Source organism: Quercus suber, unplaced genomic scaffold (genome assembly GCF_002906115.3).
Source record: "Quercus suber isolate HL8 unplaced genomic scaffold, Cork oak 2.0 scaffold_16, whole genome shotgun sequence".
Classification (NCBI taxonomy): Eukaryota; Viridiplantae; Streptophyta; class Magnoliopsida; order Fagales; family Fagaceae; genus Quercus; species Quercus suber.
Genome location: NW_027069481.1, coordinates 2,140,869 through 2,158,567, shown reverse-complemented (window position 1 = coordinate 2,158,567; position 17,699 = coordinate 2,140,869). Strand labels below are relative to the sequence as shown.

General features: G+C 33.5%; 1 protein-coding gene across 1 annotated transcript; it reads right to left on the bottom strand.

Annotated features, from left to right (window-relative positions):
- LOC111985192 (beta-galactosidase 1) lies at positions 1-7,533 on the bottom strand. Its single transcript, XM_065783067.1, is given in 20 exon segments — positions 1-551; positions 898-1,234; positions 1,318-1,523; positions 1,851-1,961; positions 2,038-2,148; positions 2,269-2,378; positions 2,625-2,734; positions 2,899-2,977; positions 2,980-3,069; positions 3,421-3,592; positions 3,694-3,812; positions 4,674-4,761; positions 4,848-4,953; positions 5,116-5,204; positions 5,812-5,955; positions 6,100-6,192; positions 6,311-6,377; positions 6,476-6,588; positions 6,691-6,786; positions 6,995-7,533. Coding segments are annotated over 20 exon segments (2,532 nt in total). The 5' UTR covers positions 7,175-7,533; the 3' UTR covers positions 1-440.
- Positions 7,534-17,699: the final 10,166 nt, after the last annotated feature.

Sequence of the window (17,699 nt, the reverse complement as noted above, 5' to 3'; positions counted from 1 at the left end):
TTAAAAAAGCTTGATAATTTTTATTAGATTTGAAACCTTTCTTACAAGAAAATGAAACATAACATTACAGGAACCAGAGGCTTCCAAATTCTAAAACTACAAAAAAAAATTTGCACATGGACTCAAATAGTATCATCTCGATGTGCTCTTGACCATTCCTTTCACTTCAACGTGTCCTTTCACTTCTACCTTCATGTAACATGCTGGCCACCAATCAAAACAATGGCTAGTGTATACATATAACTCATCAACTATCATTTTCACAATCCGTATATGCTTTCAGCCAGTCAGTGTGTTGTATATTTGTACAACTTCACCCTGGAAAAGCCAAAATGAATGGTCATGATGCTCTGGACGTGTAGATAATTTATCCAAAAATATATCAGCTGAAATTTCTGTATTGGGGTCTTGAGAAAATCGATGTAGGACCTTTATTCACTTCAGCTACAAACAGCCTCCACTGAAAGTTTCTTCATGACATTTGGACATGGATCTCCTCCAAAATTTTCAGGCTCTACAGTAACTGAGCAGGAGTTCTGCCCAACACAATTCTGCAAGAAGAACTAGTTGTTTAAGGAATCAAGTACGAAAGAATAAAAAAGTGAGCAGAGGCCAAAAAGTTTAGTTGGCCTCCAGGTTCAACACTTTAGATTATTTAAAAGATGAAAGTTTTCAAAAGTTATGCCTTATATAACTCAGCTAAGTTGGAGCACCATCCAAGCATTAAAATTAGAAGTGGGCATCTATTATAGTATGCATGGCATTATTGACTTGGTATATATTTCTCAGGAATAGGGCATGAGGCTATCATTTAGCATCTTGACTTGGTATAGCAATGGATTATGAAGAAGTAAGGGCAAAAAGAGATGGCATAAGTAAAGGAAGATTGTAGTATACCCTTTGAAAGACATCGTATGATTTGTGGGCATGACAGTTTCCCTCGCGGAAGCTTCCACAAGCACCTTCTGGTGTTCCAAAGCTAGCAAACTTTATTGAAGAAATTTTCTGGCCAGGGCCACACCATAAATGAGCTTTAGGTCTAATTGGTTTACTAACTTTACCAATGGCTTGCATGTGCCAACTCATGAGGTTTGGCTGCCACTCAAAGATATCAGCACATACACTATCAATTTCCTTTCTAACTAAAAATATCCCATTTGGGTCTCCTGCCAATTCTTCGAAAACAACCAGCAAATTCCCTGCAGGTTTTAGCCACGAACGAGGAACGTGATACCTGAAATTTATTAGCATTTGTAAGTTCCCAATAGTTCATTATCAGCACAACAAAGCTCTAAAGCAATATAACTTTTCTCTTACCATCTTTGGGAAGCCTCACCGCAATTGCTTAAGCATTTCTTCTCATCAAATGTTCCAGCGTAATTACATTCACCACAAGTACCAGATGCTTTATAAGCAGGCCAGTATCGGCCAACACTCTGTCCATTTATCCATATTTGACCTTTACCCATACTGCCCATATCCAAGGCCAATGGGGTGTTTCCAGCTGGAGCATTGAACGTAGTCTGAAACATGACACAGGGAAGTCAGTTCTGGCCTTAGCAGCAAATTGCCGCTTAAATGGGTTTGCTTGCATATTCCTTATCATATGAAAACATGTCTGATATAAATTTCTATCTAAATTTTCCTTTTTCAAAAGAAAAGTTGTAATTCAGCTAAAACTCCAAACATAACTTACGTTTCTTTTTAAGAACTAAAAACAAGATATAAGAAAGTGCCAGACCAAGAATACCACAATTATGTCACTAGTTATATCTTGATGGAACCCCTAAGTAAGACCTTACAAAGTTCACTAATAATAAGAAGCTTTACTTAAGGTTTGAGAAACTCACTTTGTACCATGTCAGTGGCTGCCTTTGGGCCACTAAATAACCCTCAATCCACTCAACAGAGGAACTTCCACTAAGTGAATGAAGGCTCAAATCTTCTCCTTTAAGACCGATCTGATGGGAAACAAGAAATTAAGTGATTCTGTAGCATTTCAGGGAAAGAATACAGAATATATGTTTGAAGACAAACCTTGTAAGACCACTTCTGCCATGACAAGTCTCTTCTCCCCTCGTTAAGACCACTCAATGAAATTGGACCAAGAACACCAGCATTCCATGTCTCAAAATGTGGACCAACATTCTGAACATATCACAGACAGCAGGAAAGACAATAAGGTTAAATTGAAAATGGCCATGCACATTGTTCACAAAAAATAAGGGGTGTGTGTGTGTGTGTGTGAGAGAGAGAGAGAGGACAAACCGGGAGACCAACAGCAACACTTAGAAGTGAGATTTTGTTAATACCAGCTCTCAAATTCACACCTTCGCTAAATGTTAGTTTTGGGTTTTCTAGACTTCCGTAGGCAGTTCCTGATAAAAATCAAGAAAGTAACGTGTTAAAGAGGGCAGAACACAAAGTGATTAAGCACTATTAGTTAAAGTAACCTTGTTTATTCAGGTTGTGTTTGAGAGCATACAGAATGATACGACTATAAACAAGCACTATCAATGAAAGTGACTAAACAAAATTCCTTTCATCATTGCCGTGGCTATTGGAAGTTACTATCCATAGAAGTTGGTTAAGAAAATGCCTGAAACAGGCAATATGCTGCCTACCTGATAGTCGACCATTGATGAAAACATGCAAAGCATGGCCAGCAGATAAGACTGTAAGATAAGGATAATATCCGCTCTTCAGAAATTCTTCATTGGCGTCAATCTTAACACTGGGGAGGAAAAATAATACATTTAAAAGATTGGAAATCCATAGGGCATATGAAATTTATAAGAAAATATTTTGTTAACAAAAACACTCCCCCACCCAGGCCACCCCACCTCAAAAAAAAAAAAAAAAAAAAAAAAAAACCATGTATGGGCTTATGTTACTCACTCTGTCGAGTACCACAAATAGTCAGAGGCATCTCTTGTTGTATTTATCTGCTCCAACAACCCAGCCGTTGTGAAAGACTGTCATCAGAGGAGGTTGTCTCATCATTGTATGACTGCCAAGAGAATCCTCCATGAACGGGAACCCGAGTCATCTTCATTAGTGAACTTTGGCACCAACCTGACAGAAATTTTGGTATAAATTATCGAAGTTTGTTTACCAGGAAGCTTCTAACAGGAAAATCCTATTTTTTCGTTTTTGAGGAAGATCAATATATAAGTTAAAAAACACAAAGAGTTAGATGCTAAACATAAGTATCACGTGGAAATATGAACGTATCTTACAATACCCTCTAATAAAGATTCAAAGAAATCAAAACTTATTTGGTAGAGCTAACATTTGCATTCTTTGTAGTAAATCACAAATATTTTTTCAAGGTAGCCTGTATATGCGCGGACCAGAGTAAGTCTCGAGTACTGACAACCATGACCAATGAAATTCAACAGAGAGTATCAAAAGCCTTTTTTCTCACCCTGGCAGTATTGTATACAGTGTTCTTGCAATCTGGAAGAATACTGATAGACCAAGGAGGCAGGTTGTAATGCATATTCCCAAAAGCCACTTTTGCAAAAGTTCTTGGATTATAATTGGCAAGGAATGCAGCGCAAGCTCCAGATTTTGATTTGAATACATGAGCCTGTACCAGAAAAATGAAATTTTGGGAGTGAGTTTTAGTTGAGGCAATCTGAGGAATGACTGAATGAGTACCAATTCATAGTAAACAGAAATCCATTTAACCTCTTGATAATTTCCAAGTGATGTCACAGTGGGATCTCCAGATACTAAAGCTGGTTCGCTCAGCTTTATTGCTCTATGCAAATCTTTCAAATGACCCCATTTAGGTTGTCTCAGGAGTCCTACATAGAGAAAGAAGTAGCAATTCTTAAAATTCATACAGTGCAATCCAGTTCTAATTTTAGGGGAGAAAATAAATTCTGGAGAAAGTAGAGTTAATAACTTTTTTGTTTGTCTGTGTCAGTGTGTGTTCCTTAGGTGGAAAAACTGTTAAATAGTCAAAGAACTTTTACTTCATCAATAAAACTATACAAATACCCTAAATTTATAATGATTATAGATTTGATTGTTTCACAAGGGAAGGAACCGCCAGATGATGGGTTACATCCATCCAAAATCTTTTCATTCTTATCATAGTAATTTCTTAAGCTATCACAATCTGCGTACAATGAAAATGACTATAATGCCAAAGGTTTAAATGATACAACAACTAGTTAGGTTGCAGTCATCTTAGTCAATCTTTAGCTTGTAATGTTAGATATACGTGCGTTACCCATCAAATGATGGTCAGTTGTTTTCTTACCAGATATATTGTATAACTAATCAAATTATCAGATTTTACATAGTCATTAGAATTATCATGATATTTCCATCACAAACACACCCCGTGCATAATAAGGACAATATAGTCGCTATTACACCAGAGTAAAAAATAAATGGGGGGATTTTTTACTTTTATTTTAAAAAAAGAAGAATTGCCTCTTGCTTTATGGTGAAGTGACAGCAGCAACCACTCCACCATGATGTGGCACAGGGCGCCAAGTGACATTTGAAAACTAATGTAAGTGTAGCAAAACTGGATGATGAAAAAATATTCTATTAAAACGAATACAAACGATTGGAAAACATATAAGTAGTTATGGTTCTATATTAATAAAAATACACAAATGAAATGTTTAATAACATAACTCCTTTGTGCATACCATATTCATCAATAGGAGCATCATAATCATAACTAGTAGCAATGAAAGGACCACCAGCGGTTCGGCCAAAATTGGTTCCCCCATGATACTGAAAACATGAAAACAAACAAATAAAGCTCAGTTCAATCAATTATTCAGGACATAGGAGTCACTCCACAGAAACAATGAAGTTACCATATAATAATTAATGAATGATCCCCCTTTCTGTATAAACCTTGCAACTGAAAAAGCCAAGTCTTCAGCTGGTCGATAAGGAACTGGACCTCCAAACTCAGTATACCTGTACATGTTACAGAGAACAAAGGATAATTAATCAGAAAATAACTTAAAGCAATCTACTCACTTACTTCTAGGTTAGCAGTTGAATCATAATAAATTTATATATTCAACAAAGAATGACAGAATCTAGTGCCCAGTTCAAGCTAAAAGCACACATATTTACCAGCCAGTCCAGGCTTCTGTCCACATCTTGGGTTTATAAGCTTTGTTGGGAGAGAAGTAGTCGCAGTAGAAACCATTGCAAGTGTTAATCTGTTTGGATACATATTTGAAATTAGAAAGAGAAGAAGAAGAAAAAAAAAAAAGAAAAAAAAAGAGAGGAAAGAATGGATAAACCACCAGAGCACAAAGCAATAATAAAACTATAATTCCAACAGCCAAGAAGTCAACCAAAGATACATGACTCACACCAATTTTTTATTTTTATTGGAAAGCACCCAACGTAATATACACGACTCGTAACAATTAACTTAGGATTACAAGCTTAGAAAAGCTACAGGTATTATTTATCTGTGCCACTATAGAAGTTAGAAGGTGTATGTATGTGTGAATAATTAATTAGAAAACAGAGTCATAAATCTCTGTTACAAATCTCAATTGCGAAAGTGAATTAAATAATTGCAACAGTCACAGACAGGACAGAGATAGAATAGTGTTTAGCCATGTGCAATGAGGAATAATTATTCATTTCCTCAATGGCTAACATGGGGACATCACACTATTGAGTGGCAACCCCACTAGGGACTGTGGGAACGTAGCATCAGCAAGTAATCATCAAGGGTTGGTTTGAGTTAATTGAACATGCTAAGTAAAGGTAAAAAGGTAATGACAAAAGGAAAGAAAGTTAGGCTGCACTTACAACAGGATCAGGGGCATCATCTTGCTTGCACATTACCCATGGGACACCGGTGCCGAGCCCCACAGCCATTTTGGCAGCCCATTTGGTGTAAGCTTGACCGGGTGCACCGATTTCATATTCCTCGGGTCCATATTCATTTTCAATCTGTCACAAACATTGGCAGAGAAAGATACTCCTCTTACTTTACTACCTCTTATTATTAAATGAATACAAATTTAAGTTCTATTGGTAAAAATTATAGAAGTTCATTGGATTAAGTGAAGAAGTAGAATACAGTGCTGTGCCAACCTGGGATAGAATTATTGGACCACCTTGAGACTCAAACAACCTTTCAGCCTTCATCATATTGACAATCTTTGTTGTGAATTTTTGCATTTGATACTTCATTACAACAAATTGAAAATCAAAATCCAGTTGAAAAATAAATCAAATCAATGCCATATGAAAGAAACTGAGATACATGAGGGTATTTCAGATGTAAGAATCAGAAGCTTCTAACCTTAAAAGGCCCATTATCTGTTCTGAAATTGATCCCCGGAATGTACTTGAGCCAAATAGGGAATCCCCTGAAAATAAATTATATTCTCACACTCAGATTTTCAAAACTTACAGTAAATTTATGTACATATTTATATTTTTAGAATTCAGATAAATTTAGTATTACCCAAAGTTCCACTCAGCACAAACATAAGGACCAATCCTGAGATGAACATAAAGGCCAGCTTGCTTCACCAGCTTGATAAATTTGACCAGATCATAGTTCCCCCCAAAGTAATACTGTAACAAATAAGTAGTATCAGTACACATAATTCAAATACTCTATTCCATAAATATAACATTGATTCACAGAAAAGAAAAACATCTGCCATTATCCATTACCTTGCCAGGTTGAGGCTCATGCCCATTCCAGAAAACATAAGTCTGAATCACATCCAAACCTCCTTCCTTAGCCTTCTGAATAAGATCTGGCCACATCTGCAACAACACCAAAAAGACTAAAACTTTGAAAACAAAAATAAACAACAAAAATAAAGCTTTTTTTTTTTTCAAAAAATTGAAAAAGCTATAAAGGGGGGGAATTTTAGAGGTACCCAGTTAAAGAAAAACAACAAAAGACCAGAGAAACTGAGAAAAACCAGAAAAAAAAAAAAGAGACCCAGAAAGCACATTTGGAGCAAAATACCTCAGGGGTGCTTCTTGGGTAGTGAATGGATCCAGAAATGAGAATCCTTCTCCGCCCATTAATGGTGATAGCTTTAGAATCATAGGACACAGAAGCTTTAGCAATACCAACACTTAAACCCAACAAAACCACCACTATCACATTCCACATTACAAGCTTCAACCCCATCATGGTGACCATGAAGCAAACAAAGCAAGCAAGTAATCCTCTTTTGTATAAGCAGCTTCAACTTAACAAAGCAGTGGCCTTTTTGTTATTCTTTCTTTTCTTTCTCTTATATAAACACTTTATTCTAAGCTTCTTTTGGAGAGAGAAAGTAAAGGAAAACCAACACAGCTGGTTTTTGTCTTTCCTTTTCCTTCCTTTCCTTTTCTTTTCTTTTGTGAGTGAAAGAAAAATAATTGGTGTGAGAGAGAATTTCACACCCACCACAACACAACACTACAACACTGCTATAATAATAATAATAATAATAATAACAACAAGTTTGTTTGTCGCGTGAAATGGTTTTGCAACTCTTGCCTATAATGAATGTGCTGTATACCTCTGCTTAAATAAACACACTGACTGAGTAATGGGGGTGTTGTCTGAAAGTGAAAGGTAAAAGTGGGTGCCACTATGAAGGTGCTTTGGGACCCACAATTTTGGCCTTTTTCTCGTATAATCTTTTATTTTATTTTGTTTATATTTTTGGATTTACTCAAAATGACGCGGAGCTTCATCCAATGAATTTATATAATTTATTTTCCTATGCTTTTTTTTTTTTTAAATCCTTAATTTTTGTTTTTTATTTTTTTTATTGTTAAAAAGTTGTGTAGCAATAAAAAAAAGTATTTGAGGTAAAGGTCTGTTTGGCTGTTTGATAAAAACACACAGATTCTGAACTCAATCCCGAAATGGTCGCAATTCCTTCTTTATTGGCTGAAGAAAATTTTTATGTTTTTCAGAAAAAAAAAAAAAAAATCCCCACTCACTAGTAAGCGCGTGAGAGGATTAGTAAAAAAAAAATAGATTGTGTACGGTGGATAGTACTTTTAAATGTATCTTTTAAGGGTTTTTGGACTTTGCTATGCAATTATGGTTGTAATCAAAACCGTGGTCTTTGAATTTTGTTGGATACAGATTTCAGCGTATAAATTCTAGGTGCGGTGTAGGCGCGTAACTAAAAGTTTTTCTAGGTAAATAAATTGTAGGATTTTTTTTTTTTTTTATCATGTGTGCCTTCAAAAGAAATGAGAAATGTTATGTCTATAATATTTTTACAATATTTTTATAACAAATCTTAAGTGACAAGTTGTTACTGATAGTTATTGTTGGGACAAAAAAGTAATTTTTGTGCTAAGTTCAAATTTGAATCAATAATAACTAAACACTTATGATTTATTGTAAAAATATTATACATATAACACCTCTCAAAAAAGGAATAATATATTATTGTCACGGGTGAGTCTGTAATCTGCATGACTCAGACACTGCTGCAATTTGTCAAGGCACACGTACAACCTTTTGAAAATTATGGCCTGTTTGGTAAAATATTTTTAGTAATGTTATTATTGTTTTGTAGAAATATATATAAGTAAAAAAGTTGGTAAAAATAAGTGTAATGTTGTTTAAATACTGAAAACTATTATTTAAACAACAATAACAAACACCCCTTAATGACTCTAAAATTTAGGCATTACATTTATATAAATTATAAAGTTGATGGAGTTACTCACTACTTCACTAGGTTGTTATTATTATTATTTTCTAGAATTAAATAAATGGTAGGATATTGAGGCTAGTCACTTTCAAGTTAGCAAGATAAATCTTCACTAGTTTCTTGAAGAAAAAAAGAAGAAGATAAATCTTCACGAGGTTGCTATTCAAGTTAAGCTTAGCTTTAGGGTTGTAAATGAATCAAACCATTCATAAATAGCTTTGCTTTGATTCAATCAAAAAAAGGTTTTTTTTTTAGTTTGTTTGTTTTTAAATAAGTCAAATTTCAGTCTTAATTTTAAGTTTGTTTAGTAAATGAGTCAAGCCTAAGCCAAAAAAAATAAAAGTTCATGAATAAGCTTGTGAATAAAAGGGCTTGATAAAATACATGTCGGGCTTAAATTGGGGTTGAAACCATATGTCTAAACCAAATAGGCTTGATAATGTGCTTAATATGGGGTTGATACTGTATTTGTATTGGATTTCGAACTCAAAAACTTGATATTGAGCTCGAGTTCAACTTGACTAATGAATCAAGCTGAGCTTGAGCTTGTTAGATAGTCCAAAAGCTTAAGCTTTCAAACATAGTTTGTAGGTTTTGTTCAAGATTAAGCCAAGCTTGAATATTTTATATTTGTTGTTGAGAAGGGCTTGATCATTCAATAATCAACTAAACTCGGCTCGTTTACAACCCAAGTTGGCTTGCTCACTCTTATTTAGATTTTTTACCATTTCAAAAATTGGAAAACTATTTAATATTGTTTATAACCATATTAGCTAGCCCTTGAACTCTCCTGTCTCTTGTATTTTTTACAGGGGGGAAAAAACTAAACTACTCTTTTTTCTTTTCTTTTTTTAACTGGTTAGTAATAGTTTACTGCACAAATACCCCATCCCTCTCCCAAGGGCTCAAAACCGAAGTAACTGCGTTCTTCCATGCACTTCAAATATGGGGAGGTACCATTTGACTCAACTCACTTGGTAGTAAAACTAAACTACTCTAATATAGCAAAAGTTGGAATGATGCACTCCCCCTCCTGCCAAAACTATCATTGAAGTCTTGTGATGACATATAGGTACACCCTTCATTAATATCAGTTGTGCCGATCTTGGCAAACATCTAATGTACTAACCCTTAGATGTGACTTTACATGACTAAAGCTTTTATAGTCTAGTGGTACCTTATTTCTTGCTGAACACTTTGTATGGGAAGAGGGGTGAAAAATAATAATTTTAGAATATTTCTTCTATTTTTAGGAGTTTAAATGGAAAATAAAAATGGTAGGATGAGACACTCATTTCTCAATTTTCTTTCAAAATTTCAAATTCTTATTCCACCCAAAATTGAGGGCAGTTGAAATGAATTAAATGAAATTTAATGAAATTGTTACTAAAACTCCTAAAATATCTTTATACTTCAACATTTTATTTTTTTAAAATAGGGGGGTATAATAGTAATTGTAAGGACACGTTTTGCTCCTAAAGCCCAAAAATAAGGTCAATGGCTCAAAGAGCCCAAAACAATAAATTCGTAGAAAGTGGGCTTGAAACTGAACTTTCAATGAGTGAGGTGGACAATAATCACAATAGGTTAGTTGTTACTGGAAAGCATAAACAAAAAGTTTGGACAAGAAAAGTCCTCCTCGGTTAAGTCCGAGAAAGGTTGTTCTTATATATATTTTTCTCTTAGATTTATACAAAATTACAGTTCTTGAGCGTACAGTGATTTTTCTACAAATTATTTGATGATCACTTTGTAGTAGGATCTTTCTTCTTTTTATTCCCCTTCCTTACTTCATCTTTGCCCTCTACATATAGATCAGATTGTTGACTTTGATACTTGTCTCATTAGCACATTCTTGAAATCTTTGTGGATAGCTGTAATGTTGAATGTTATTGTTTAGGTATCACATCCACATTAATGCGGCCAGGAGGTTAGCTGCAGAGTATATAATACGGTGGTACTAGCTTTCTTCTCAGATATTTCCCAACTCTTTTTTGTCTTATCCCCACCTAATGCTTCTCCTTGCCAGTATGATCGTTTGTTGCCTCGTTTTTTTATGAAAGGTCAGACTTATGACCTCTACTTTGTTTAGCCGAGGAGGTACTTCTCCTCGGACAACATTTCCAATTCCTCATGACCAAAATCCTTCCACGGACCATTGTCCTATAGACCTCCATCATTATTACCTATCCTTAGACTACTTGATGTCCTCGGACACAGCCCATGGCCCAATACTCATATTTGGGCCCTTTATCCCTACAGTAATGTTGCTATAAATGATTTCATTCTATTTATTCTAATGTTAGTCTCAAATAAAGTTACTTACATTATTATATTATTTTAAAGAGTCATGTTAATGAGTGCTCTTAAGGTAATTATTAATAAACCATATTAAGAAATTTTGATATTACTTTTATAGGAAATATAAAAAATCGTCAACAAAATTAATTGTTTTATGATCATTTTTCCATAAAATATTTCTAAAAATCATTTTTAAACCAATATTTTTAGAGTATTCGTTAACATTTTTCTATTTTAAAACATCCCATCAAGATAAATTAATATCATTTCATTCCATTTTTCTTTCTCATTAATTAAATATATTCCATTTCATTCATTTATGAATTCGCAGACAAAGTATAAGAGTAAGTTTGAAATTTTTACCATAAGAATATGGTAATTCTCATTACTCACCTTGTGGGGGGTAAAAACTCAAACTTATGTATTGAGCCCAAAGCCTTATGTGAAGGTTATTGTGTGTCCGAAGAGGCGAAAATTGTTGAGGAGTGTTTCGCATGAAAGAAAGATAACTGGGAGTGAAGAAGATCCGTCCGAAGAGAGCACTAGCATTCCGAATAGATCATTCTCCTCGAATGTAAAGATTCTTGGTCAAGCAAATATCTAGGGGGTTCGAATGATCTTACTAATAACTTCAGCAATCTAGATAAGTTTTGGACATGCCTGGAAATAAGAAGAATGGAGAAATATCTAAAAGGAAAAACTGCCACCACCATATTAAATGCACTGCATCTGCTTTTCTGGCTGCATTAATGTGGAGAAGACCCCTGAACAGTGTCAATCTAGCTATCACCACTCACAGAAAGTTAAGGAAGAAATCTGATGTGACACATACTCCAGTAGACACTTAGATGAAGAACAAGTGGACAATGAAGATGACGAGGAAGGATGCTATATAATGAAAAAGCTTAGAGAAAAAGGGACTTTTGGAGATTTGTATTGATTTTTCTCTCAATAATATTCCTCTTCAGACATAAAATTGAAAGACTTTGAAGTCTGTTATTTATCAGTTCCTTCTTGGCACCGTAATTAACGATTATTTAGTCCACAATCAACCTAGCTCTTTCATCCATTCTCTACAAATTCATTGTTCTTGGTTCATTGGGCTCATAATTCAAATATTTTGGGTTTGGGCCACAAAAATATACCCTACACACCTCATTTAGGAAGAAAATTAGGGCAACCAAATGAGAGAGAGAGAGAGAGAGAGAGAGAGAGAGAGAGAGAGAGAGAGAGAGAGAGAGAGTAGACAGTGAATCATTTCCTATATATATATATTTTTTGAGTATAATCATTTCCTATATATATATATATATATTATATTTTTTTCTATCAAAACAGACATATAATAACTTTGACTAATGACAACTTACTTATTTAATGCTTAACTTAAAAATTTTGTCTTTTATATAGTTTCAAGTACAAATTTTCAATCCCTCTAAAAAAAAAGTACAAATTTTCAACAAAACATATAGAAATTTATTTTGCTTATAGTTTGAGCTCAACCGTTTAAACTTTTTTTTCCACCTTCATTGAAGCAAGCAAAGTAGCAAACAACAATGTCAGGTTATTAAATTGGGTAGTATTCAAAACAAGCGAGAGACCATGAACACAATAAAAGGAATTTATGGGTGATTATTTGCAGATTAAAACCCTTTAGAGTCTTAAGGTAGCTTCATCATAGAGTTACTAAAATCATATTCATCCATTTTAAAATTAGTGAATAGTTTTTACCACGTTATTTATAATTTGCATAAATGCAAAAATAGTGATAACCAAGATTTGTTTAAATTATTAATGATATAACAAAATTCAATTGACTCACTCCAAGTGAGATAAAATTTTTTTTGACAGGATCCAAGGTAGATAAATTGGATCTTAGGAACTGTGACATAGGTACCCTAAAAATTTTAGAGATCCTATCATGATTGTCTGCATACGGTGATTGGTATTCTTTTATCATGTAAATCCCTCTCCCCTAATTATGTATTTCAATAATTCATTAATTAGCTAATTAAGTTTTTTTGTTTTTGTTTTTTGAGGGGCAATTTGCTAATTAAGTTAAGTAGGTTTTTTTTTTTTTTTGCTGAATGTTTCGTACGTTTATGGTATAGTAACCTCTTGTTTTTTTGTCAAAGACAATGTTTGGCTTAAATTTCATTCTCAGGTCATGTCATGTCAAATTATCTTAAATTACTAGGTCAATACCGTTAATCACCATTGCTCTCTCTTCCCTTTCAAGAATCAAAAGGAATAAATATAAGCACATAATAAATAGAAGAGATGGGTTCAAGTTACACCTGGTGTAACTCTACAAAAGTTACACCTATTTTAAACAGTATATTTATAAGAAATCTAATGGTTAAAAAATCACTATAATCAATGTCTTTTTTAAAACTAATTGCTTTTCATATTAGCCAACCTAATTAATTTGAGAAAATATTATATTATTTTCTTTTTAACTTTCTTTCTCTCTCCTAATCAATTCATCCCTAACCTTACACAAAAGCATATTCTCAACTTTCTTAGGCATGAAGGCCGTTGTGATGGACTTTCAATTGTTAAAGAAGCCATTGATCAGGGATTGTGTAATGACCAAGTCCTGCATATTCAAACAAAACCCTTGTATTATTGCTCTCTTGATTTATCAAAATTAACAAATACTTTTGCTGGGAATCTTTCTCAACATACCCATTATAGCTTTTGAATGTCACATCGCTAAATCAATTGCAAAAAAATCAAACTTTTATCATTCACAATTACCTAGGGCTACATCACTAATAGCTCCAGTGCTAGGCTTAAATTACAGAAAATCCTGCAACAATAATATAAATCTGCCTATCAAATGCTAGGCAGATTTATAGTATAAATTTCGTTAAATCTCATATTCTCAGGAAACAAGGATTGTATTCATAAAAAATAAAAGCCAATTCACCCCAAAGTATACTTTCTTCTAAACAACTTCTTCAAGCTAATGATTGGGCATGTTTCACAATCAGAGGATAGTTTTTAGAAGGTATTTACAAGAACACGAGTATCTAGAAGCCATTTGGCTTAATCTTGTATGTTTAGACCCCTAAGGCTAATCAAGTAAAAGACTGCTCAGGCATGAATCTTCTGGCTACTAAATTTTGAACCTAGCTTGATCTCAGTTGTACAGCAGGCAAGCCTGGACGAAGAATTAATTGGCTGAGTTTAGACAATCATTTCAATCCAGTGCATATTTCCATGCCCAAGAACGTTAAGAATATGCTTTTGTGTAAGGTTAAGGATGAATTGATTAGGAGAGAGAAAAAAAGTTAAAAAGAAAATAATATAATATTTTCTCAAATTAATTAGGTTAGCTAATATGGAAAGCAATTAATTTTAAAGATGACATTGATTATAGTGATTTTCTAATCATTAGATTTCTTAGAAATCGACGGTTTAAAAAAGGTGTAACTTTTGTAAAGTTACACTAGGTGTAACTTGAACCCATCTCTAAATAGAATATCTTATAAGATCTAACATGAAAAAAAATCAATGTAATCCACTGGAATTTTTTAAATCTTTATTTAAAGAAATAGATAGGAAAATAAACAATCAGCATTCATAAATTTATCCTAATTTGGTTTTTGATGAACCGGATATTATGATTTGAAAGAATCTTTGTTATGTCTTAGGTTAAAATGATTAATGAACTATCAACTGAAGTAACTAAATATGATAATTGTTTATCTATTTTACCTTATAAAGATTACTAAAAGTCACGTTGGTATTGTGCTTCAAAGGTATTTCTCCACCTTATAAAGTCACCCCCCTCCTCTCTCCCCCTCCCTTTTCCTTTAAAGGTATTTCTCCACCTTATAAAGTCATCCCCCCTGCCCCTTCCTTTAAAGGTATTTCTCCACCTTATAAAGTCATCCCCCCCCCCCTCTCCCCCCCTCCCTCCTTGGAAGGTATTTCTCCACCTTATAAAGTCATCCCCCTCCCTCTCCCCTCCCTTCTTTGAAGTATTTCTCCACCTTATAAAGTCACTCCCTCCCTTCGCTTGAAAGTATTCTCCACCTTATAAAGTCATCCCGCCCCACCCCTCTCCTCTCCCCCTCCAGGGAAAGGGAGGCAGATCAAACCCATGACAAAGGAGAGGGATGGGATTGAGTACTATCGTCCTTCTATAGATTTTGGAGTTTAACTTATGGCAAAGTTTCTCTCCAAACTAATTTGAAGATAAATCCTCCAAACTCTCTTATATATTTTTTGGATGTAAATTTTGACAAAATTGTCGTTATAGTACATTTTCTTATTATATTTTCCATAATTCAAATTTCCAAAAATATCAAAGATTAATAACTATGTCATCAATTTAATCAAATGTTTAAATTTCAAAATTTTTTAGTCTTAAATTATGCATAAAAATATGTTTATGGATCAAATAGTAATTAAAATCCGTTTTGAATGAAATTGATATGCATTTTAAGAATATAAAAAACATGTAATTCAATGGTTAAATCTTTAAATATATAGTCATGTTCTTTTTTTTTTTTTTTTTTTTCATTTACTATCTGGTATGCTACTTAAAAAAAAATTTAGTTAAAAAAATTTTGTCATTTTTTGTACCTTAAGTTATTTAATTAAATTCAACATGCAGTTTAATTGACTAGTAAATCAAGCCGTTGAATTTAATTATCAGTAAAAGAATAACATTATTTATATTGTATTGATCAATGTATCATATTGTTAATTTAATTGGAAAACTTAAAGAATTGTACATTTGTCCAAATCATTTTCTTTATTATATATATATATATTGACAATAACAGGGAAGGAGATATTTTAAACCTTGATTATCTTAGTAAAAGAAAGTAGGCTATGCCATTGAATTGTAAAACTTTTGACATAGTCTAATGGCGCCTCCGAGTTAATTTCCCTCAAAGGGGTAAGCTCAAGTTTAACTTGCATACTTCAATAAGGGTGAAATTGACTTCTCCTAACAGATTTTTTTTTTTTTTTTTTAAGTGAAAAAGAAAAGTTAAAGGGTCCCAACAGTGAGAGATAAGGAGTGAAATTATTTTGTTTTGTACTCTAACAAGAATATCCTGGTTGATAATTACTCTGAAGTCTAACTAATGCCTTTTGTTACCTTGAAGGCTTGAACAATTAGTATTGGGTAGAGAGATTCGAATTTGTTTGTCAATTAATATCCAAATAAAATATTCATGTGCCGTAGTTGGACTTAATCAAAAAACTAATTAAAAATAAAAATGTGTGACATTCTGATCTTTGAAGCCTGTTAAATGGTAAGAACTAATAACTTAGTAATATAAAGTTGTAAGTTGTAACACAGCAAGAAAATTTTAGGTTCAATGTCACACAGAATTACTATTATCTAAACTACTTGCCGTTTTTTAGTTATCACAATTTAATTAAAGATTTTTATGGAAACAAGTGGTGGGAATGTGTTTCCTATTAAAAAAAAAAAAAAGTAGTGGGAATGTGTCAAATCGGTGAAATGTTGTGAAAAGACGAAGCAATAATCAGGCTACATTGCTTTCAATTGAACAAGAATATTGCGACTTTAGCTTATTGGGGCATTGCAATTTGATAATCAAAACAAGTATTAACTACCATGTTTTCTCGGTAGTTACACATTACACATCATCCGAATGAAAGAACAAATATCTGATTTTTATTTTATCCAAGATACTATATCTAGTAGTGAGAGTAACTTATATAAAAAAAGAATGTCATTATTGTGGGAAACAAAATTGCTTTAAATGATTTTAGTTGCTACATTAAGTTACTTTAAATGATTAAATGAGTGTAAATTAGTTGTTAACTTGTTATATTTTATGAGAAAATGATCCTATAAATAATATTACTATTTCTTTCCACATAAATAGCGAATTTCAGTACTCCACCATGAATTAATTTATAAAACACATGCCTGAGAGGAAAGAACATTATTTGTTAAGTATTGAATAATTAGGCATTTTCTTTGTATTATGTATGATAACTTTAATTTTTATCCACTAAATCTAGTTGATTCTTTTTCTTTCTTTTAGGGGGGGTTTGGATTCCGCGTTTGCGTTTCAGCAAACGCGTTTTCCTCCTCTTTTTTTTTTTTTTTTTGCCGCATTTTTTTACTTTTGGGAGACAAAAAAGCTGTGCATGAACAGTGCGTACACTGTTTACGCACTGTTCATGTAATAAAAAATATTAAAAGTGAGTCTCACGGTACTATTTACACATTTAAAAATTATTTTGCTACAGTGTTTTCAGTTTTCAGTTTCAGCAACAATAAGTTCAATCCAAACACGCGTTTTCCTCCTCTTTTTTTTTTTTTTTTTGAGCCTTGGTACAAAATTTAAGTCCTTCTACCTACGGGTGGAAGGACGGACCAAGTCACTCAAGTGCCTTGGTACAAAATTTAAATCTTACTACCTACGGGTGGAAGGATGGACCAAGTCCTACTACCAATGGGTAGATGGACGGACCAAATCACTCACAAGTGCCTTGGTACAAATTTTAAGTCCTACTACCTACGGGTGGAAGGACGAACTAAGTCACCCGCGAATGCCTTGGTGAAAATTCTAAGTCTTCTTACCTACGGAAGGACAGTTGGACCATGTCACCCAAAAGTGCCTTGGTCAAAATTTAGGTCCTCTACGCCAGAAATAATTTCGGGCTAGCCTGTCAAAGATTGACAAGTCTCTCAAGATCCAA